This window comes from Syngnathus typhle, linkage group LG4, assembly GCF_033458585.1.
Source record: "Syngnathus typhle isolate RoL2023-S1 ecotype Sweden linkage group LG4, RoL_Styp_1.0, whole genome shotgun sequence".
In the NCBI taxonomy this organism is placed as follows: Eukaryota; Metazoa; Chordata; class Actinopteri; order Syngnathiformes; family Syngnathidae; genus Syngnathus; species Syngnathus typhle.
In genome coordinates, this window is record NC_083741.1 from 11639030 (window position 1) to 11663977 (window position 24948).

Here is a 24948-nt window from a genome sequence, read left to right on the forward strand (position 1 = left end):
TCATTTAAATGAGTACTTTTGTGAATGTAGTAGTATTTCTACTTAGAGTGTGAATTATTTTCCCATCTCTGTTAATTTGGTACCCCTACTTCTACCATCATCATTTTATTAGTGTCTTCCAAGAGGATAAATCAAATAAGCAACTTATGAACACTCATAGTTGAACGTTTCACTGTTTGTGCTTGCACATTTTGATGTCCATGTGCATTTCTCGTTTCACTTCCTTTGGTGTGATAACAAAAATAAATATTGCGCATGGATTCACGTATTTTAGCCTTCCAGAAAAAGACTAGGACATGGGAGAGTGAATAGTCACAGAACTGCAGTGTTGTAATGAGAGGGTGGTGTCAAAAGGGGGAGAGGCTCACCCTGACAATCTGTCACAGAGGATATTCTCAAGGTCTGATCAGGCTCCACTCTGCGGGCAACACACATTAAAATTTTCCATGAGGCACTTTGAGCTGCGTGCAAAACAAAAGCGCGCACACCATGTCTGAGTAAGTAGTTCGTAGACTGGAGCTCGGGCAATCCTGCAAGCCAGGCATGTCGCCGAGTCCATCATTTGTCATTCCGTGATGCTGCTGACAAGGTCACTCTTTTCAAAGCATCTTCTGAGTTTGAGAAGGACACACTTCCATGAAAAAAGCTCCCGTTTAATTAAGTCCCTGAACATTGCAATCACACATGATGAACGAGCAGTCGTTTGCTTCAAAAGTTAATGACAAATTGACAGCATTGGTACTCACTCACTCACTCACTCCTTCATTCGCTCACTCGCTCACCCACTCACTCACTCACTGCACTGAGGAGCACCTTAAGTGAAAGGATGCACCACAGCAGACGTCATTGTTAATGTTTTTGGGGGCGTGTCAAACTCACATAAACCTCAACAGAACGAAACAGGGGGGAAAAAAAATCAATATCAGCACTGAGCAAAAAAAAAACAAAACAATGCAATAGTTTTACTTGTCAATATGAGATCACTGAGTCATTGTTGAAATTGTGCCATAATCAAGTCTTTTCAAAGATGTCGGCAAATAATTGGGACAGATAGACACAACTCTGCGAAGGATGGAACTACTTGCAAAGGATGTTGCATGACTGCTTTGGGAAGAACTGGTGAAAGCATAGTATGTATACGTCCAAAGCTGTAGTTTAATGCTAACATGCAGATAATTTCCATTTCTCTTATTCAATGTTCCAAGAGACTCACAGAAGTATGTTCAGTGAAATAGGAATGTTTCTTTAAAAGTAAGTCAGCGGTGAACTATGGGAAAGAGAAAAGGTCTAAAAATGTAAGTACCATAATTACAGAAACTCAAACAAGGCTAAATTGTTCATGTTTTATTATGACAAGGCTAAAGAAAGAAAGAATATGAATGATTTTTAAATAAACCTATTTTCATCTAAAAGGAGCACCATACTCACCCTTATCAAGGCTGAATGTTTATTAATGAGCTGTAGCATTAAATTTTGATGTAGTTTTAACTTCAGTCTACACGGGGGTCATTTACATCTGAAAGGTTGTTAATCTAGTTTGTAATCTGACTGTAATCATCCATCCATCCATGGGTTACACTGTTTATCCTTACTACGGTCCCAGGTGTGTTTGGAATGTGAAAGAAAACCCGAGTACCATATTTTCCGCACTATAAGGCGCACCTAAAAACCTCCAATTTTCTCAAAAGCCGACAGTGCGCCTTATAATCAGGTGCGTCTTATATATGGACCACTATTGAGCCACTACAGCAGGGGTGTCTAAAATCTGGCTCGCGGGCCAAATGTATACATCTTATATATGGACAAAGTTTTAAAATGGGCCATTCATTGAAGGTGCGCCTTATAATCTGGTGCGCCTTATATATGGACAAAGTTTTAAAATGGGCCATTCATTGAAGGTGCGATTTATAATCCGGTGTGCCTTATAGTGCTTAAAATACGGTACCTGGAAAAAAACATATATAGGCGTGCAGGGAATACATGCAAAATCCATATGTGAAGGACTGAGCATGGTTTTCCACTCACAACCTCAGAACTGTGGGGTGATTTACGGTGCTCACCATTTGGCTATTGTGCCACTATATTTGCTCATATTAAACATTGTCTTTTTGGTCCCATTCACTTTTATAATGGTGCACATAATCAAACACAAGCCTCTCTAAACGCCATCTGCCCTAAACTCACATTGATTATTTACATCAGAACAGGTTTATATGTAGTATTAGCTCGTGAGCCTTTGTATTCGATGCAACTGTGATGTCACACGCCTGCCCATCCGTCAATCAACCGGTAACCACCCACCAGTCGCACACTCACAGCCACGCCCCACTAATACCCTGACTCACACACACCTGCCAGCTGCTCGTTATATGCCCTACTTAAACGCCACGATCTCGTCACTCCCGTCAGTCTGTCCCATGATGCCACTCGTCAACTCACTGTGCGCTGTCCGTCTGACTCCCGTTGCCGACCTATTCAGTTCTCTGATCCGTATCGCCTTGCTTGCCACCCGTCCTGACCACCTGCTTGTTAGCGACCACGTCTTGGTCGCCGCCCATCCTGACTTTCCGCCTGTCCCTGACCACGATCACCGCAAGCACCCTGCTCGCTCCACCAGGTCAGCTCCTGCCCACCGGCTTCCCAGTGTGCCATGGAGCGCGTTCCTCCACGAAGCAGTGCGTTCCATGCAACTGCCACGCCACGAAGCAATCATCGCCCCGTTCCTGCCCGAGCTCCAGCGCTCCACTTCTCCTTCCCTAAAGCTCAATAAAGTCTGTCACTCTGTAAGATAAGATAAGATAAGATAATCCTTTATTATTCCCTCAATGGGGAAACTCCTGTGTTAGCAGCAGTACACTTAACATATACACACACACACGCATGCGGGGAAGGGGGTAAAGATTTTAAGAAGTAGAAGGTACTTGGTTGCTCCGTCTGATCTATCACAAATGAGGCATGAAAGATGATTGAGGCACACAGAAAACCTTGACACCAAACCAAGTAAAGGCCTTACAGGCTTTATTGGATAGTTCTCGACAGATGTAAATTTTCAAGTGGCTCTTCAGCACATCTCTGCTGACCTGAACAGATTTCCCACAGGAACAAGTGGTTAAGGACAAAAAAAGGTGGGAATGGAGGTGGGGGGCTGGAAGCTTTAAAGAAGGTTGGTGGGTGAAATAGGACATTGCTCTAGGCTCGGGTTGAGTAAAAAGACTTCTGCATGTTGGGTTTATGTCTATAATCCCTCCCTCCTCTTCACCCCGCTCACACCCACCCTTTTCAAGTTCCTTTTCACTGCAGTTCCAGCCTCTAAATAAAAGAGGTTCTGTGGCGTGGGGTGTCACGTATTTATGCAAAATAGTGGAACACAAAACTGGTGGCAGCTATCTGACAGCTGAATTATTTCTCTCAACCTTGACGGCAGCTGATACAAATCACTGGATGCATTGCACATCCTCTACAAGGGCTCGTATTTACTTCAGGTAGTTGATAGACATTCCAGTCAATTGTGAATGAGATCAGATTACATTGACATGGTAGCTGGAGTCTGATCAGGGGAATAATCAAGCCACATGCTTTTAAATGAATCTAATTGACTGGACATAAATTAATTGAATTTGACGAAAGTTGTGAATTTAGGTCAGTGCTTCTGATAGTGCTTGGATCAGCCCTTACAGAGCACCACTGCTACTAACGCTACTACTTCTGATGATGATGATAACAGTAGTAATAATCATAATGAGTTTCTTTTGTGAATAGTGTGCACCAGAAACAGCTAGAGTATGCAACTACATACATACTAGATTTGTCTCCACTCGGGTCGAGTACAATAATATGTTACAGGAAAACATGGATAGTTTACAACATCTGTAAAACAGAAATAAGCATACTTGCATCTCTTATTTGCATACAGTGAGTATTGCTAGGCCTATTTATTCCAAAGTTACATTTACAATTGAAGGTGAACAAAAGCTCACCCCACCCACACCAACATTTTCAAGACTCTCTGTGATGCCAATTGAGGGTATTGAAACACAGATTTGTGTTTTGATTACCATGGCAACAAGCAAAAAATTTGGGTCAACCATGACAATAGCTTCAAATAATCTTTTTAAACTTGAATTCTACCATGCATTATCAGAACAAAGAAACTGAGAACAGACGTAAAATACAGCTAAAAAGACTAGTTGCTATCTGCAGTTGTTATCTTGTACGTATGTACATCCACACACACACACACACACAAACACACACACACAAGGCACGATGGGGCGCTAGTTAGCATGTCCGACTCACAGTTCGGAGTTGCAGCGTTCGATTTCGGTTCTGGCCTTTCTATGTGGAGTTTGCATGTTCTTCCTATGCCTTCTTTGGTTTCCTGCAGGTACTTCGGTTCCACCCACATTGCAAAACATGCATGCTAGGGCTATTGACCATTTCAAATTGTCCGTAAGTGTGTTCGTGGGTGTGAAGGTTTGTCTTTATGTGCCTTGCGATTTACTTGTGACCAGTTCAGGAATGTACCCTTCTACCGCCCCAAGACTGCCAGAAGTATCAACACCCGGGGGCATTTTTTCAGGTCATTGTAATATGCAGGTCAGTCAGAGGTCAGAACTGCCCTATCTACAATTACAATGAACCTTTTGGCCTGTCAGTACCTAAAACAGAAATGACCAGGTTTGATGTGTATCCCACTAGGCCAAAATGATTTAACTGGAAGGCGTTTCAGTCCCTTTGAGCCTGTTAGATAAACAAATCTCTAATCTAGGTTTTGGGACATCTTTCACATCTGGATAAATCATTCCACATGCTTTCAACATGCCAGTTAGAGCAGGAAGACTGGCACCTCTAGGTACTTCCTTTGTTCCTGTGCAATGAATTACGACTTCGTCCAACCACATATGTTCTTGAGGGTTTCTTCTTTTGTGTTTTATTTTGACACGACGAATTAAGGAGCATATCCATTAAAAAAATAAATAAATGATACTTTCAATGAAGCGGTCTGCTCAAGAGTCATCAATTGCAGATTACCTTTCCTCAGTACAATTAGACCAGAGGATGACTGCATTAAAGAGTATTTAATTACATATTATTAGAAATACTGTGTATACAACAAAGAGAAAAAGTGTATCATGTTGGCTATGTTATTATTCTGAAAAATCATGTCATTTGTCTGTGTGAAGAAAGAGACAAGTTGACTAAAGCCGGATCAATATGAGCAAAGCTCTTGATGTGAAAGAGGAAGTCTGGAAAACAAACGTCATGACATTCAGTCGATTTTCACCCTGACAGACTCCCTTTAGGACTGAAAGGTTGAGCTCTGGACAGGGGGAAGGATAGCTAACACTCTATGCCTTTCACCACTGCTATCCAGGTCTAGATTTCAGTCAGATTAGACTAATGAGCGAAAGAAAGAATATATGGATTTGAAGTATAATTACTATTTAAATGTGATAAAGAGAAATCAACTTTGCTACCTAGGAAGGAGATGGCCTTAGGAAGCAGACCTATAAAAGTGTAGTATTGAGTTGAGTCAAAATATACCTTTTTTTTTTTAGCTTCACTAGTTGACACTGCGGAAATAGGACGCAGGATTTGAATTGCACTATGCTAGGGATGTCAAACTTTTTTTTTTTCCACGGGCCGCATTGTAGTCATAGCTTCTTTTGGAGGGCCATTACGACTGTCAACCCAAGTAAATATATGAGCACCTCATATTATATACAGTAAAAGCTACAAAACAAACTGACAAATAATTCATTTTCAAATCAGATGAGTAAAAACTGGTCAAATATTAAAAAAAAAAGATGTTATTAAAAGTGAAGACAATTTGCAATTCTAGTAATGACACGAATTTGATGCACAATTTGTCTTCACGGGCCACATAAAATGATGTGGCGGACCGTATCTGGCACCCGGGCCTTGAGTTTGACACCTGTGGACTCTGCTATATAGATTTTCTACGGAATATAAAGTGAAACAAAAAGGAGATAGTCTTTGTTGCAATGGGAAAATTCAGGTTCTACAGCAACAAAATGGACAGTCGCAGCTCGAAATAAAGCATCAGAATTTTAAATTGATTATCTTGTAGAATATCTTGATATAATTTTATAACATCAGGTAATTAATTATATATTTTAGTTGTAACTAAAATTCTTTTTTAATCCAAAAGTATGTTGTGCATAATTTTTGTCAATCGGTTACTCTGCTTGCTGGAGCTGAGAGTCACCAGATATCCAGCCACCAGCTGCAGGCTACTGAATTGTTGGCGTGCTAAATGATTAAGGGCACTGAGTAAGGATAAAGATGTCCCAGTACCATCTGAAGCTTATGTTAATCCTATGGTGGATGTGGAATTTGGGCGGCATTAGCATTATTACGGTTGTCAGTGGTTTTTGGAAGGTCTCGGTCTGTAGAAATTGGAACAGCAGTGCTACTCGTGTACAGTGAGATAGGAGTAAGAAAAAAACTAAACTCTGTTAATCACGATTCAAAAACCACCTGACAGTTTGGGACATGCACAGTTACAGAACAGCCAGCTAACTGCACTGTGTTGTAAAAAAAAAAAAAAAACATATATATAAAAGAGGTACAGAGATGTGGTCTGTGTAAGGACCTTGAAGCATAAGATATCTTTGTCAGTAATTACATCTCAGGTCACCTGTCTTTGCTGTTTTGTTACAGTCATGATTATTTTATACCTGGGCAGTGTCTGTACTTGGCTAAGCAACTCTCAATCCAATGTTTCATGGTGGTGGCCAGTTGTTCTACAGATTATGCCAGTCTGCCAGATGTTCCAAAGGCTTAATGCAGTGTCTCAACAATGGGCAGTAACAATCTTGTAAATGCTTTTATGTAGTTCCAAACAATAAGATATTTTTTCTGTATTGCAATATTTTCCTTCTATCTACAGTATAGTAAAATGTATTGTTTAAAGGCGTATTTTTCAGTAAGAGTCAACTAATGTGTTTACCTATAGTATTTACTGGACATGTTTTCCACTGCTTGTTGTAAAAAGTCATGCAGTTGTTTACATGTGTTGTGGGCATCTACAAATCCAGGTCCAGAAAGTAACAATTTAGCCACAGTTGCTTCTACTCAACCACTGATGAAAATTCATTGAGTTAAGACTGGGCTAAAATTTATGGACATTTTGGTTCACGAGCCAAGACGAGACAAAAATTATATGATTTCTTGGCATCGATTACCCCAGTCTCGGCCAGGTTCTTGGGCCATTCACTGCAAATTAATGCTAGGTGGCAAGTTCTTGCGCGCATCACGTCGAAATAATGCTTGGAGGTGAGTTCCTGTATGATTCACAGCAAAATAATGCCAGGTGAGTAGATGGTGAGGTGCTGGTCAAGCATTAATGGTCATGCTTTGCACAGGGCCTGGGAGACACAGGATAGAACGCCCCGTCGTCCTCCACCAAATGGAATCCTGTGCGACTTTATGATGTTTATAAATTGTGTTTTAGAGCACTGTTTAATCATATTTATAATTTCATATGGGTTGAATAGCAAAGGCTAGGGGGGGTGTAGCTAAAATTATACATACTATGTCGGGTACAACTATTCTGTTTGTTCCCGTTTCCGACCTCTTCCAACTATCTTTTTTTTGCCATGTTTAGGTCCAAGCTGGTCCAATCATGTGGCGTGTGGCAAGCCTTGCGTTGTTGAAAAACAATTGCACTTGAAAGCGAGATAGCACTGATACAATTACAGTATTATCTTTATTCCTCGTGTCGACCATTGCAAAGAACTTCCAACTTTGCATTTAGTCATACATATTAAATGAGTGACTTCATGGTGAAACAAAAAAAAAACCTCCTAACCTCCAATCTCAGAACCGGGTTGCCGCTGTGCTGACCACTTTTTCAGAGTGCCAATAAAGGGATAATATATTCAGCGTAAATTGAGTGAATGTTTTTTGGCATTTGCCTGTATGCATGCATATTTACCAAAGGTTATTGTGTCGGTCAAAACAACAACAATGCCTGTAAGGAATAAAACGCTCTGTGTGTTTATTTGGGAGAGTTCTTTGTATCTGCGTGTATGTGCATGTGTATGATCCAAAGGTCATGTTATGTTATCTTGGCTTCTGGTGTAAAGCGGTATATCAAATGTGCATACATATGGCGGACTGCGATATATTTCATGGTGTCTCTTTGATTAAAGAGCCCTCTGACAAAGCAGCCAGTACAGCAGAATGATAGACAAAGCTCTGTGGATTTACACTGCATAAAGCTCATCCTAAGGGACCAACGTCTAGTTGGAATTTCAAGCAGTACCATTGCTGCTCGAGAGCTGAGAGAGGGGGGCTTTTTCAGGTCACTTACATATTCAGTGAAGGGCAGGCAGATTGGGTACTTCTTGTTTGTGGTGAATACCAACTAGCCGTCCGGAACCCATTTTCTTCAAGGGATCGGCTTTCGGGAAGAAAAACGTGATAATCACATGCTTTTAGTTATTTATTTTGGCTTTGGAATCAAATAAACTCATGCATCACCTACGTATATTGATTCATTTACTTTGATGTGCTATGTAAATGCAGAATCCAATTAAAAGCAAAAAAGTACTTTAATAAAACACACAATGTAAATTGAATATAATATTACATATGTATTCACCAGATACTCTATTTTGGAACACCTATCTAATGAAACCTAATCTAAAATTTAAAACATCCTTCATTTTACAGAGTTCATTATGCTGCTTGACACTGCTAGAACAGTATTAAATCACCAATGGGTTTATTATTGCTTAAGTAGCTATATAAAGCTACATGCGTTCACCTCCCCCTCAAAACAACAACCTCAGTTTTTTTCCGAAGGAACCCCCTTTCTTCGTTAAGCTTCGATATTCTTTCCGTCTCTATTTCGATTATTGCCAGTAAAGAAAGTCTCCCTTGATCAGTCCTATTCTAGATGAATGTTTTCAATCTTTCTAATGCGGAGGATAATCTTTCCACATATACCGGTGTACCTGGGAAAGCAAGCACAAGCTGGAGCAACTTTGTCGCCTCCAGTACAGTCTGAATCAAATCCTATTCTGTCAAAAATCTTAAAACCTATAGCCTAGCCATCAACATTTATGGCGATAGAGTAAATGTATGTGGCGGCGTCATGGCTGAGGAAATGGTACACGCACCTTCAATACAGAAGTTCTGTACTGAAGAAAAAAAATCAAAAGCCAAACTGGGGAAACACAAAATATATATTCAGACTGAGACAAAATAACCTTGGACTTAGAAGACTGTTGATATTTGAACACTTGCAAATAAGCAGGACATGCTACCAGTGGCTGGTGTGAAATACTGGAAGAGAAATCTTATGTATTGTGGCTACAATACAGGCTGGTGCCTGTGCTGCTGATATGTGCGAATGTTACAAAAACTCTTCAACGCTGTTGTCAAACCCTGATACCGAAATACATAAACAATGCTGTGGAATGTTAAATAATACATAAATTAGAGGGACTTGCAGTCTTGAGGGCACACCGGGCGCATATTTCCTATCTCCACCCAATGTTGACCCTCATGGGGTTGCACCATTAAAATAAGCTGAGAGGAGCAAACTCTATAAGAAATTGGTCAAGCTACAGGAGGCCAGCATGGGAGACGATTAGGTGTGTGATCGGTCGGTGCAGGTGCCGCCTGTTGCTGGGGACGATGCCCGGAGTGCCTTCGGGATTGTGACGCCAACTCTCTCGAAAGTGATTAAACTGTCATTGTTATGTTCAAATCAAACTATCAAAACTAAATCAACTTGGCATTGCTGTAATTAAAACAAATTGATATCAATTGTTAAGGAGACTGCATAGTTGACCATAAAAGATGAACTGAAAACGAACTTTAGCAGAATCCCATTTCTTTTGAATATTTCATTCCACAGTGATTGTATCAGCTATAACTCACCTACTTCTCACTACTGATATCATTCTTAGACTTAAAGAAAAATACATAAAAAGACAAACACAAAAGCAAGCTATAAATCTGATCATCCTACACTCAAAAACAAATGTCCCTACACAGTAATGCAGTGAAAGGCTATCTTTCTGCAGCGGATGCTTGGCTTCCTTGTGCAAGCATGTCCCCTGACATGGCTCCCACAAGCTGGGTTCATTGACATCAACACTCTGGGGACTGCCATGGAATCAGAGCTTTTGCTGCTGCTTCTTTGGCCTCCTTCTGGCACCATTCTAAACACATGCAGGGTCTTTTGTCTTCAAGGCTCCCCTGGCAACGTGAGGTACCATTCAGCAAAGGTTAAATCAAATGAATGAGACTTGATGAGACTATAATTGCATGAAAGGTCCTCTCGACATGGGAACAATATGTAAGAAAAGCTTTCAGAAAATAAACTTGAGCTCTCCTCAAATGAGAAACCTATGGAAATGATCTCGTACAAGTGACCTATTTGTTGTTAATGTCCTCTAAACACACAAATTAACAAGATTTGGAGTATATAATAAATAGTTTGAGCCTTTTATTTTGTTTATGATAAAAATATGGCCAACTACATTATGAAGTAACGAATCCCGATAATCTGTTCAGAATTTTAATATTGTCTCAGCACAAGGTTGTACATGGAAATATAATATGATTTTCCATTAACAATGTATATTGATTAAAGATGCGAAATATTTGGCTGGCATGTTTAGGGGTGTCTTTCAAAGTCCTGTCATTTAATAGATTATCAAAGCACACCAATTGGCAGGTTTATCACAGGATTTTATTTCCCTTAACTTTTGATTTGTTTTATTACTGTAGTAAAAAATGATCAATATTTCAGGGAGCTATGGGGAGAGAGCTTTTAGGAAGTCTTGCCTCACAATTTGACAGGGCAATGACGCACAGTTAAATTGTTTAAAATGTGCCCTCATGATCAATATTCAGAATTAATATCTTCAGAAAAACATCCTTTAAACACAATTCAAGACTGGTTAATATTAGCAGTTTTCTTCTGCCATTATGATGACTACACTTTATGTTCTCATGTTTATACTTCAGTTAGTGAGAACATCAATTTTATGGTGAAAAAAAAAATCCATGAATCTGTTGGCTTTGAATTTGTTAGTGATGTCTTTTCCGAAACTTTGGTTTTTTGAAAAGAAGGTGGCTTTAAACAAAAGGTGCCCTGTCCTGAATTGTTTAAAATATCTAGATGTAAATACCATAAAATAAAATATGCAATTGTACTGTAAGATGTACTGTAATGTGTCCTTTCTGAGTTCACACTCAGTTATGGTGTTCATAGATACTATTAGTTATGCAGCTTGTGCTGTGATTGACTGGCAACCAGTCCTGGGCATGGTGTCCACCGTCCAAAATCAGCTGGGATAGTATACGGCTCCCCGGCAGATAGAGAGAGGGAAAAAAATTGCAAGATGGATTGTTAACAATAGTAATGAAATATTTACAGCTAGATTTTGAAAGGCTGTGGTGAGATGACGTGGGCTAAATGTCATTCGATGGATGGATGGATGGATGGATGGATGGATGGATGGATGGATGGATGGATGGATGGATGGATGGATGGATGGATGGATGGATGGACAGGTTAAACGAAGCAAGGGAAGGGGGTTCTGTGATATGGCAGGAGAGGATGGAGAGATGATGGTGATGGCATAGTGAGAGCAATAAGAGTGCGAGAGAGAGCAGTGAGAGAGAGCAATAAGAGTGCGAGAGAGAGCAGTGAGAGAGAGCAATGAGAGTGCGAGAGAGAGCAGTGAGAGAGAGCAATAAGAGCAATGAGAGAGAGAGAGAGAGAAATAGAGAGAGCGAGAGAGAGCGAGAGAGAGAGAGAGAGAGAGAGAGAGAGAGAGAGAGAGAGAGAGAGAGAGAGAAATAGAGAGAGAGAGAAATAGAGAGAGAGAGAAATAGAGAGAGAAATAGAGAGAGAGAGAGAAATAGAGAGAGAGAAATAGAGAGAAATAGAGAGAAATAGAGAGAGAGAAATCGAGAGAGAGAAATAGAAAGAGAGAGAGGCAGGTGGAAAGAGGAGGGGTCTGGGTGGTCCAGACAATCAGTCCTTGTGTACCTCACACACACGCATTATTTAAAAAAAAAAGAAAAGAAAAGAAGACTGCCTCCCTGGTCTGCCTCTCCGCCCGACGCACTGCACGGTAAAACGCCACAGCCACTCCACTTTTCACTGCACTTTTCTCTCTACATGATCCGGGCCGAAGTGTTCTGACGAACCATGCTTTGAGCGATACATTATATCAGAGGAGAGGATCAGCCAGCCCTCCACTCGAGAAAGGAGCGCGCATATGGAAACATTTATGAGCGCTGAGGGGAATCAGCGAGCACGGAGCATCATGAAAACACTCCTGCTACCGACAAGGTGAGACAAATGAATATGTTCGTGTGTTGTGTCACTCATTTGAATGCATGCACGCGCATTTCAACGCCATGGTTTTGAACACTTGCCGGTTGGGTGGGATGCAATCGTTTGTGCAGTGCTGCCTTATCGAAGCATTACAGAGCATGACTCCATCTCACATCAGCTCATCAGCAAGCTCAACCTGTTCGCTGCAGTCTACATACACTACATTAGGCTATGTGTGAGCTTTGTGTGGTGGAAATCTCACCCTGGGTTTTACATCCTCTCCCATGTAGATGTAAGGAAGGCATCAGCGATGCAAGCTCGCTGACTAACCATTATCTCCATTTGTCCAAGGAAAAAGCAAGCTCATTTATTATTTCAAGGCAATTTAAATCTAACAAGAATTTTATGTGATGCCAAATGTAGTCTCTGCTGGACCTGACAAATGTAATGCTGTCAGATGAGGGGATGATGAGAGGATTTATTTATTGTACACATCTGAGCTTCCTGCACGAAGTCACACGCTCGTGATTCACTGTTTTGGATTTTTTTTTTTTCACTTGCAGCAACCTCTCCCCTTGACATGACATTGTTTGTGCAGCTTTACTCTCAATTTTATGGGTATCATGAGTTTATTTTTCTTCGTTCAGGCTATCATTGTAGGCTATATGATGCATGGATGTTGGAGTTGGCAGAAATTGAGGCTACATAATTACCAAAACTGTTAATTTGTGTTACAAAATCTTAGAAAAATATTGACTTTTTGCAAGGGCTCACATCAATATATATATTTATCAAATGTAAGCAGTCAGAAGTACTCGCCATTTTGAGAGGACCACTATTTTTCCATTGGGATATTTATGTTAGGAAGATTCTTTTGAAATATTTTTTTCATTTTTTTGTTTTTATACTCGACCTCCACTTGTTCTGTGGACGTAAAATCAAGTTGAGTATTGTAAGTCTTAATCATTCACCTTATAACTGCGGCTTCATTTCTCTAGTTTGTAATATAAAATAGAATACAAAATAAGTACAACTACCTACATTTAAAACTAGTAACTATTAAAAACAAAAAGTGTAATTTCTTACTCCCCTGTAAATTGTTTGTCTGCAGGGAGAACCTGACATGGATCTCCGGGTCTAAATGAAGTGCTTCCGCCATGCAATGTTCCTGGAAGGCAGTGATCCTGCTGGCCTTGGCCTCTATCGCCATCCAGTACACGGCCATCCGTACACTCACTTCCAAGCCTTTCCAGTTGTGCACGTTGCCCAGCCCACAGAACTGCGGTCTGGGAGATCAGGAGATTGAACCTCCCTTTGAACGGGTCGCAGGAGGCTGTGAAGATTACCCTTTCTTTTACATCAATGCATCACGCAAAACCCACATCCTGGTTTTGGCCACCACCCGTAGTGGCTCCTCCTTTGTCGGTCAACTTCTCAACCAGCACCAAGAGGTTTTTTACTTGTTTGAACCTCTTTATCATGTCCAGACCACACTCATCCCTCGTCTGTCCCACAGCCACAACACAGCAGACCGCCGCGTGATGCTGGGGGCTAGCCGAGACCTCTTGAGAAGCCTATATGGTTGTGATCTATATTTCCTCGAGAGCTACATCAAACCGACACCGACGAACCACACAACCGACAAACTTTTCCGCCGCGGCGCGAGCCGAGCATTGTGCCAACAACCTGTATGCGATGCCTTCGGCCCATCTGATGTTAACGTGGACGAGGGGGACTGCGTTAAGAAATGTGCACTTCTCAACATGACCTTGGCGACCGAAGCCTGTCGGGAGAAACGACATGTGGCTATCAAGGTTGTCCGTGTGCCAGAGATTGGGGATTTGCGCGCCCTATTGGAGGACCCCAGACTGAATATCAAAGTGATCCAACTTGTCAGAGACCCTCGTGGTATTCTATCATCCCGGATTGAGACGTTCAGGGATACATACCGGCTGTGGCGCATATGGAGGGCCACGGGGCGGAAGCCCTATAATCTTGACTTGAGTCAGCTCACTGTCGTCTGTGAAGACTACCGAAGTTCTGTCTCAACCGGTCTCGGCCATCCATATTGGTTGAAGGGGAAATATATGTTGGTTCGCTATGAAGATTTGGCCAAAAATCCACTTCACAAGACAAAGGAGATCTATGACTATCTGGGGCTGCCCATGGATAAAAACGTGGAAGACTGGATACATGCAAATACTCGCGGCAGCAATGAGCCATCAGCGAAACACAAATTTGGTACAGTACGAGACTCCGCGGCTAATGCTGAGAGTTGGCGCTTGAAACTCTCTTTTGACATGGTAGAATACACTCAGACAGTGTGTCAAAAGGTTCTCCACCAACTCGGATACAAGACGGTGAGATCGGTCGAGGAACTGAAAAATATGTCCATCTCACTGGTGCAAGAGAAAACCTTTGTCCCCTTTTTGTAACGGAGATCGCTCCCGGTGACTATTTTTATATATTTATAATTGTTGCCTTATCATCTCATCGGTTGGGTGTTGCTTTCATTTTGCTGAATCAAATTTGCACTAAATGATCATTTGAATGCACGAAGAGACTGTGGATGATCCCCAGATGTTATGAACAGCACACTTAAAACACTAAATAATCAAACAAGCTAGTTTACAAACGTGTCATTTAAGTTTTCCAATTAACGTGACGTCGACTTCATTCACTTTGTGTATGTAAGTGAAATGTTGCCCTTCAAAAAAATGTGTGTGTAAATGGAATGGGTCATTTTTTTTCTTTTACAAGGAATGAAAACTGTGCAATAAATAGTGAATGTTGCAGTCAACTTTTCAGTGTTTCTATCCATGAAATAAGACAATCGATACTGACATGCAGTGCTGGGAAAGAAGAATAAACAAACATTTCTAGTTTCTGGGTTAACAGACATTAAACACCCAAGGAGGTCATAAGAGTTTCATGAGAGAATTTACGACCGGCTGTGACAAACATACTGATGAGAGCTAATTCTAAAATCTCAGTTTACTTAGAATTTAAAGATTTAGACGCAGTTTTCAAGATGATTATGGTGTTACTGACATGGATGTCGGTTGAGATTTTACTTTAGTTCTAATTGAGGTAGAATCTAATCATTTTTCGTTTTGTATTTGCAGTGTCATCATCACTATCACATTATTCATACATTCAGTCCCCTTTGCTGGAAGTTTGAAGTAAAATGTCAATTTATCAGATAAATAGCCAATAAATCGTCTTCTTTCTACAGCTAAGCCTCGATTTTACACGGACTTTGAGGTCCAAAACTTGGAAATCGCATTAAGCCCGAAAGCCCGTTGTTTAGAAAGTCTTTGAGTGGGGAAAATAAAATAAAATTTTGAAGAGCTCAAAACTTTATTCAAAGGGTACAACTTCCTGCTGGAACATTTTAAACATATATTATTAATTATTAAATATCATTATTGAAATGCCCCCAAAATTGAATGCAAAAGAAACACTTTTGTTCACAGGCTGTAATATCAGTAGTCTCTGTTTTAACACAATAATCACATCCCATACAATCAAACGCGTGAAACTTAAGATATCACTCATCTTCTTGAACACCAACAATGTAAAGAAATGATCTTAAGTTGAACTTTTTTCTGAATTTTAAGTTTCATTTACATGGTGATTTCAGCACAGACAACTGAATAGTATGCTTCTATGACACCCATTGATCGATGCACAATGACTGATAGTTTACCCACAAAATAGCCCATGTGAATGAATGCTCATCAGTATTGGTGGCCCAATGTCCATTAAGATGCGGAGCGCAAACCTTTTGATCCTCCTCGGCGTCAAGGCTGGAGGCTCTTCCCTCTATTTTCCTATCGTCCGCCGATTTCTTGCGGCAGCCCTCTCGTGGGATTCATCCTTTACTTCAGCACTCGCGTTTGGGTTTTCACTTGACTTTACCTACAAAATAACTGACTGTTCTTCGAGCACTTTTCATTTCTAAACTTTTTTGTAATGCTCGGATTATGTGATTATTGCTTTAGCTACTTTGACGAAATGTACTCACTGTTTCAGCTCTTAATTGAGAAATGACTTATCCATTTTTTTTCATTCACTGATTCATTCCTTTATCAGCTGAGCAACACCTTGCTGGCCTGTGTTTTACCATATTGTAAACTACAACATCCTTCATGAGCTGTTGCTTTTTTGGCTGTCCTTGTACTTTTTTAATACACTGTATATTAGATCAAGGAAAATGACATGATCATTTTGATCTGCATTTACTTAAAATATGCTATGGCTTCGGTCCTGTGCGAAGTTTTGAACTGTGGTTTCCTTTCATTTTCCAAAGACATGCATGGTAGGTTAATTGAGCACTCCAAATTGCACCCTGGTATGATTGTGAGTGTGACTGGTTGTCTGTCTATGTTTGCCCTGTGATTGGCTGGCGATTTGTTCAGAGTATACCCAAAGACTGCTGGAATAGGCACCAGCTCACAACCTGTTCAAATCCATTACTTTGTTAAGAGCTGAACATCAAAGATTTCCCAAAACATGTTCAAGAACACATTTTTTTCAAAGTAATTGTTTTGCTTCACCGTATGTTCATTTTCATCTACTAGCTCTATAGGCATTATCAGCTCAGTAGGTATAAGGAGGCATTTTCTTTTTTCTGTCATGCACAGGGTGAAGTTATTAAGGTCACATAATGAGGGGGTGGAGAGGGAGGTTATCTCTGACTTTCAGGGGCTAGTGAATTATTTAACAGCGATGCAAAAGAAAAGAAAAGTCCAAAACTATAGAGTTTCTAGAGTGACTGAGTCTTTCAAATGTATATATCCATCCTGCACAGGGGTGTGTGTGTGTGTGTGTGTGTGTGCGTGTGCGTGCGTGCGTGCGTGTGCGTGCGTGCGTGCGTGTGTGTGCGTGTGTATGTGTGTGTATGGACGGACAGACAGACGGGATTTTTTTTTTTTAATGGCAGCCGTGGTTCAAGTTGAGTGGGACGTTCAAAAATCGGAGGATGGGCGGTTTGAACCAATAAAAAAACTGCACTTCCATTACACATTTGAAAAGTCTCAATTGGACTGTACATGAAGGAGAATGTAACATTATATTTTAAAAGTCCAAATTGTCATTATATGAACATATTTGGTTTTCATTGCACATTAACATTGCCTATATTTACATGTTGCAGTATGCATATTCTGCACAATAACAGATTTGAATATGGCAAATACGATACTCTGTCCTTTCAAACCGCAAGCGACAGCAACTAAAGCTCTTATTCACCCAATTGCATACACATGCAATCACGTTACGGAACCACCGATGGTTAATGCACACGTGGAAATTAGTATATACGTATGTATATATGTGCGTGAAAGAGGCTGCAGTATTTGTGTGTATACGTGTGCACGCAGCATCACATTGGTGTCAAGTCAGTGGTGCTCACATCACTGTGGTCAGCTCCCACCCAAATTCTCCCCACGGCTGGCCCATAGAGCCAAAATGAGATGAGTGGTCACGTGCATAGGCAGACGAGTATGAGCAGCCATGAGCAAAAAATGACCCTCTGAGAAGTCACAAAAGAGAAGAGTCATGCAAATATATTTTCTAATAAAATAAAATCGGAAAGCAAGATGGGTTTGATGATTCATATTTTGATGACCTTGATGCACAACAGTAAGATAAAATGCATTTGGCCGTGGAGAATCTTTTGAAATACAATACTTGCTTTGAAATACAAGTATTGCCATGCAATACTTGCTTGGCAATTCATGCTTTGCAGATTAAATAACAAACCAATGAATGATCCAGGTCTGAGTTTGTTTTTTTATTGACTCAACATTTCCAAAGCCCAAATCTTCTTTCACTAAAAGAGACAAAAAATAAAATAATGTTAATTGTAGGATAATTATGGCCTGGAGAAGTTATCTTCCACTCTAGTTACACTAACATCTGCTTGCATAGTTAATGGCACACATGGAACATTCAATTTATGTTGACATATTCTATATTAACGCTTCTCACTATTACACTTTTTGAAATTAGAGAGGTACTGATAATACTGCCAATGTAAACTACTGTTTTAGTGGGTTCTATTTCCTGACTCTGTAAATATGGATTCATATTATATACGTAGTTCCAATCTTCCACTACAGCAAGCCGCCTAAGAGGAAATTGGTGCGCTTATACGTGGTGAGTACAGTTTACCCATGAGCATAAATATAAACACAAAAGCAAAAACAGATGCTTTGAATCCCTACAGAAAAAGTCATGTGATTTGCATCTGGTCTAGGCAAGCCCTAAAAATATGTAATTCGTCTATTGTCAGAGAAGCTTTCATTTTTTGCATGAATTCCTACCAATAAATCCTCATTATACTGTCGGTTCTGCACTTTTGTGTAATGAGGGTATTGGCCTGGTAATAACCCAACAGTTTCCAAATATTATATTATTTCAAGTCCAATACAATCTTACAGTTGATCTGCATCACTCAAATTATGTAGACAGAAAAGCTTGGGCCCTGTCAACAATGGCAGATTGTAGATATTGACTGCCTCACAAAAGATCACATCAAACTAATTAATTTAAATTAAAAAAAAAAATCAAATCGAAGTCATGTTCTTGTTCTGTATGAAAATGTTGGATTACAACACGCATGTGATGAAAAATAAAGTAAATGATTGTTTTTAATTATTTAATCTATCTATCATTTATTTATCATTCATCTAAAATTTATCGAAGTCACTGTAAGTAATTACTAGAATGGTATACTAATGTTCCATTCAGACTGAGAAGAGCGGGTCTGCTCTCTGTCCTCCAACAGTAAAAAAATAAAATTAAAATATGCCGGTAGTTGTGTTGTTGTCTGGCTGTTTAATGCTATCTTAGTTTAAAGTTCAGTTGTAAACGAGTCCAAATACACCAAGACCATTCATCCATCCATCCATCCATCCATCCATCCATCCATCCATCCATCCATCCTATTCTTGCAAATCATTTTATATAAAGGCAACTTAATCAAGGTTGTATTGAGCAATATTATTACAATCAAAAGAGGATATTAGGTGCTTATTTGACACCATTTATAACCAGCAAGACAAACAAGAGCACTGCTTTTTCTGTGTTCCATTATTTAGGGCCATGATGTTCCTTCTCCCTCCTTCCTCCTCCATGTCCTCCTATCCTGTCAGTGTAGAGCTATGACTCAACTCTGCCTGGGCTACACAACAGAGGTGCTGAGTTCTTGAAATGCAGTGATCGTGTAGGCCTGCAGGCAGTATCTGTTATGCACAACCGTAGCACTGTGTATGCCGTAAGGTAACACACACACACACACACACACACACATGGGTCTTACTCAAATAAATTACCAAGATGTTTTGTCTTGTTTTCACTTTGCATCGCTGCAGCTTAAAAAGTGTCATTATAATTTTTAGAGATACTAGTTCTATAATGTGCATAATACATTTGTGCGATCGGTGAATATTTGACATTTCTTTTCATGGCATGCTTGATAAATGGTAAATCGGAGTTGTGAATTCTATTCATACCAAAATGTCAGGCTAATCTTCCGAGATACTGTGCCCAAATACCAACGCTACTGAAGCGAAACATATAAACTCTGCACAGGAAGGCAAGGAAGCAAGATCCGTCACCTCTTTATCAAGTCACGCTTGTATTCATAGAAGAACAACATCCAATTTATTCATGAACTATAGTGCTGAACACGCACACCAGAGCAAGGACAATCTACTGTTTATAGGATGGGTACTGATACTGAATAGAATATCCAGTTTTAAGTCACACCCGGTCTCTGTAGGCCATTTTTGTAATCAGGTGACACTATGTTAACCTATTGCTACATTCCATTTGAACTGAAATTGTAAGGGTTACACATTCTCGGAGTGACTTGATTCAGATACAGTATTTTTCTTAAAAAAGACTTAATCTAGGATCTCAATGTCGTAGGAGCTAGCTGACCCCGTTTAGAGTGTCTGCTTTGCTTGGTAGCTACTGCTGTTAAATTGCGACCCTTATTTTCTCTTTAATGCATATGTAGAAAGAAAAAAGGACTTGAGTACCCCTAATAAGCAGCAGAGGAAAGAATTTCCTAGGGAGATGATGTTATTAATCCAATATCTAAGAGCCACAAAGGCATTATTGTCTCGAGATGGATCTGCAAAGCCCTGGGCTTCCCTCCATCTATGTGTAGCTGAGCAGAAAATCTCATGTCATGCCATTTTGCTGTAAAATAATTGAAAACCCATATCTATAATTACAGTGAACACGCGTTGTACCAGAAGGACCATAGTGTAGCTACTCGCGGGGACAAAATTGAACCTCTGTCATAGAAACAAATTATATCTTGTCTCAGTCAGATAAGATAGCACATTGTCCCTTTCCTTCACATATTTACATATTTCTGCCTCTCATATAAACAACATCTGTTCCTAACTTGCCGTACTCACCAGGGGTTCTTGTCTCTAGTAGATTTAACTCATTTTCAAAACAAGATAAGAAGTCCAATGTAAACTGATCGATCATCATTAAGCTTTGTTGAACACATTTAGACTGAGCCAATTAATTATTTTGACGGGATGCAATTGATGTTTGTATAATGCAGGTCTGCCCAAATGCATTTATTTTTCTCAGAATCGTAAAAATTTCAGAGTGTATTGTAAAGGAATTCTGTAATTACTGGAATGGACAAAACTTGGCAATTATTTACATCATAAGTGTAAGTCAGAGTGAGAATTGTCTTTTTTTGACAAATCATACTTTATAAAACACGGATTAAATTCTTTATAAATGTGCATTAAAACGCTAAATATGTTTGAGTGTCTTGCAAAATGTTTGCTACCTGCAACCTCCACTCCATTAGCTGTGACCAGGTTGTACAAGCAGACCAGCGGCAGAGGCATAGTTCAAAAGAAAAGCCACACAAATATAATAGCTAGATGACATTTATTAATCTGAAGTTGTGTTGTGAAATTTCACTCCAAATTGCATTGCTCCGAAGGGCAAAACCTGTAATTCACATTTCTGTTGTTGTTGACCACCATCGGGTCTCATAATGACCTGAGGGAACTGACCGATGCATCACATAACCTTCATGATTCAGTGACCCTGTGGCAACATTTGTTCCTCAGCTTGAAAAGACCCTTGATATCTGTGGTTTCAATCATGTGAAGGGCACTCAGACATACATTTCGAAGGTACCAATGGGGACATGAGGGGGTGGAGCAAGAGACCCAAATTGCTACTGCCAACGCTCTGCATGACAACCTTTCTCTCACCAGTCACCGTCTGCTGTCTAATCGCAACGTGGACACAATTGGAGTGCTTTCACAGGCAGATGAATTAATGCATGGGCTTTTTTTGTATTTTGTAATGAAGGGTTAGGGTTAAAAATAAAAAGGAAAAATACTTTAAAGAGATAAAGATCTGGTTGCAGTATTGTGTGTGCATGTGCGTGTGCGTACGCCTCAAAAGATCAATAGTGTGTTTGAGTCTTTACACTGCCACGTTGGCTTCCTTTGTCAATCCAAACTTTCAAAGCACTAGATGTGTTTTTACAGAAGCACAATACAGTCTATATAGAGCGATATATAGATATAGTGTATATAGAGAAGCTCGAAGTGGTGGGGTGTCGTAGCTATATTCAAATCTATGGTTTGGGCTGACAACCCTGATACAATTTTTTTCCATAATCAAAAGCGTATAGCATGCCTGTACTAATTTGGATTACATGTTTTTAAGAAAAGTGTTATTTTTGAGAAATGAAATAACATTTGGATTAAGGTCAGCATTTGCGTTTCGGAAACATTTGGAATAACCCATTTACATCCCTCAATGGAAACAGCTACTTGTGCATTTAAATATCCCAATTGCTACGGCAACGCACATCGACATCATGGCACAGATGCATTTCTGCTTCTTGCATTTTACCATGAATAAAAAACATATTATAATATTGTGACTCACCACAGGAATAAAGCAGCAGGGTTCCCCCTTTGCTCCAGAAGTGTGTCTTTCTGCCCATTGCCAAGCTCCACCATGATGTTTGCATGTGCTTGCGAGTTAAGTGCCAGATGTATGGACTTACATACACACACACACACACTATCACTGTAGAGATGGAAAATAATGTGACAACGCTGCAGAGAAATCAGTGTATTCAAGGTACGCTTGCTACAGTGAGGATGATGCACCTACAAGTACTTCCTGAACTACAAAAATCAAGATAGAGCAGGAGCATGCAGCGGTAACACGATTGCATTTACAAGCCCAGATGTTTGGGTTAGAAAAGAGGTAACCCCCGGGTCTTATTCTGAATTTTAAAAACCTGGTGAAGGGCATTCTACGAGCGTTTACAAACCAGAATACTGCCAATATTCGGGTTTAAAAGGGTTATTGACTGCATATAAACATAGTCAGAGAAGTAAAATGATGCTTATTATTGTGGCTGTAGTTAGAAGTCGTGTTGAGGTTTGTTTCTAATCATTTTTGACTTTCATGTAATTTATTTAGGCAATTTCATTATCCCATATAGCTCTCAGTACGGTGCAGTAGAGTGTCTCACTAATGCAAACCACAACCACAAATATTATTACAGTCGGTTGTCGATCAAAATTGAGCAATATTACCGTTGTATAGTCAGATTATATGCCGCTTGTTTTGTATTGTGCAAGTATTCATGATGTTGATTGTTGTTGCGTGTAATACTCTATTATTTGTTGCAGTTGTTTTATCAGTTATTAAATTTCCGACCTGGCAATTAAATGGAACTGAATCATGCATTATAAATTCCAGGTCACTGCACACAGATTATTATTTCCTGTTAAATACAATAGGCCGACACGGTGGTCAAAGAATAACAAACTAAACAGCATGCAAATATCTCCATTGTTGAACTACTACAGGTTATCTTCGTATCTCAATTCTGCAGTAAGTGAGTGAAAAATTATTAGTGAGGCAATATTGTAATGTCAAAAATGTTACCATGTGCAGTGTTATTTTGAAACAGAGTCTAACCAAGTTCACTGCTTAAATATATAGAAAAATGTTAAGAATTCCAAATCATCCACACCTCTAGAAAATCAGCCGGTCCCGGTAGGGAGAATACACGTTGAGCGGAGAGAAGAAAAAAAAAAGCGCTAATTGCGGTTTTATTCAACAGGAGGCACTGTCATGGCAGCGCCTTTTCAATTTTATGTTTTTTTCATCCCTGTCAGTGGGAGACACTACAAGGGTGTCAGGTGTATCCGACGTGCACAAGTGGGATTGGTGCTCACATCTTAGCAGAATACAGGTCAATTGGCATTTGCCAGAAAAAAACACAATCGAGAATGATCTCAATTGTGGCCTATTCGCTTCAAAAATACACGTATGGGCGTAGGAGAGTCTGAAGACACTTAGAACGGTTCTGCTTGGCCTCCTGTTGCTGGAGTGTTTCAGCAGGTTCCAAATGATAACGGCACTGATGCTCCATGACTGGCCCGTCGGCTCCCCAGACCTTAATTCAATAGAGCACTTCTGGGACGTTTTATATGGTTACATCCACCACTGCCATGTCGCATCACAGACCACAGCACTGATGCTCTCATTGAGTGCCTCGGTACTTAGGTAAATATAGAAGAAGCCAACTACACAGTTCCTTTATGTTTTATGGACATATGATTGACACTGCCAATCACTCTCAGATACCCGACATGCTTTTCCCATGTGTAAAACATGCTGAACAGTTTGAACAATGAGGGCTGCCCTGGGGACAGTTCACCTTTTCAGGATAAAACATGTTCTCGGGAGTTTCCGATGCTTTCGGTTCACAGGACAGAATTACGAGCTGCAGAGCTGGTTTGCTTTAGCTCAATAGCCTAATTATAAAAGTGAAACTCCAATTTCAGTGGCTGCTTTGTGTTGCTGGTTTGTCATTTTGCGCCTGTCGTTTTTTTTAATCTAAATTATATCATTATACTATTCCCTATTCTGCATATTTTACACTGCTAATGACATCGAATCCTGATGACATCCCATCTGAGTCACGTTTTTAATTTAAACTCTCCGGGAACGTCCCCTTTGTCACATCGTTTTCAGGGTTATTATTCTTTCTTTATGTTTTTTTTTTAGACAGCTGGCTTTGCAACATGGTGTGCTGAGCCATGAAATAAAAATAGCCTTGATGTCAGCAGAGGTTTTTGATGGCCCTCATCCGTGAGCACTACCATAAACACCTACGTACACTCTTCTATTACCATGGATGAACGAAGCAAGATCTGATGCTGGTTCAGAATAACAATTCAAGTCAGAGCATATACTGTAAATTTTTATGGATGCCGAATTAACATTTGTCAGTCCCTTAGTGCTTCGGACATAAGGGGGTGTCATTAAATGGGCCAATGGCATCCACTTCTGAGCATACGTTTACAAAAAAAAACTTTGATTTATCATATTTTCATATAGGCAAAAAGATGTCGGTCTTTTTTTTGACACATTATTTTTGTGTTTCCAAAAGTGAAGATTTTACTTCATCAAGCCTTGGAATCAATTAGCGCATGGATCTATACATGCGGCACGTGCAGCAGACTCATTGCCAAAAACAAATACCACACAATCTTTGACAGCAAAATTAAGAATGGGTTGGAACT

General features: G+C 39.9%; 1 protein-coding gene across 1 annotated transcript; it reads left to right on the forward strand.

Annotated features, from left to right (window-relative positions):
- Positions 1–12127: 12127 nt before the first annotated feature.
- Positions 12128–15079, forward strand: chst1 (carbohydrate (keratan sulfate Gal-6) sulfotransferase 1). The gene is made up of 2 exons (XM_061277046.1): positions 12128–12346; positions 13443–15079. Exon 2 carries the CDS (start codon positions 13489–13491, stop codon positions 14764–14766), a length of 1278 nt encoding a protein of 425 aa, XP_061133030.1. The 5' UTR covers positions 12128–12346; positions 13443–13488; the 3' UTR covers positions 14767–15079.
- Positions 15080–24948: the final 9869 nt, after the last annotated feature.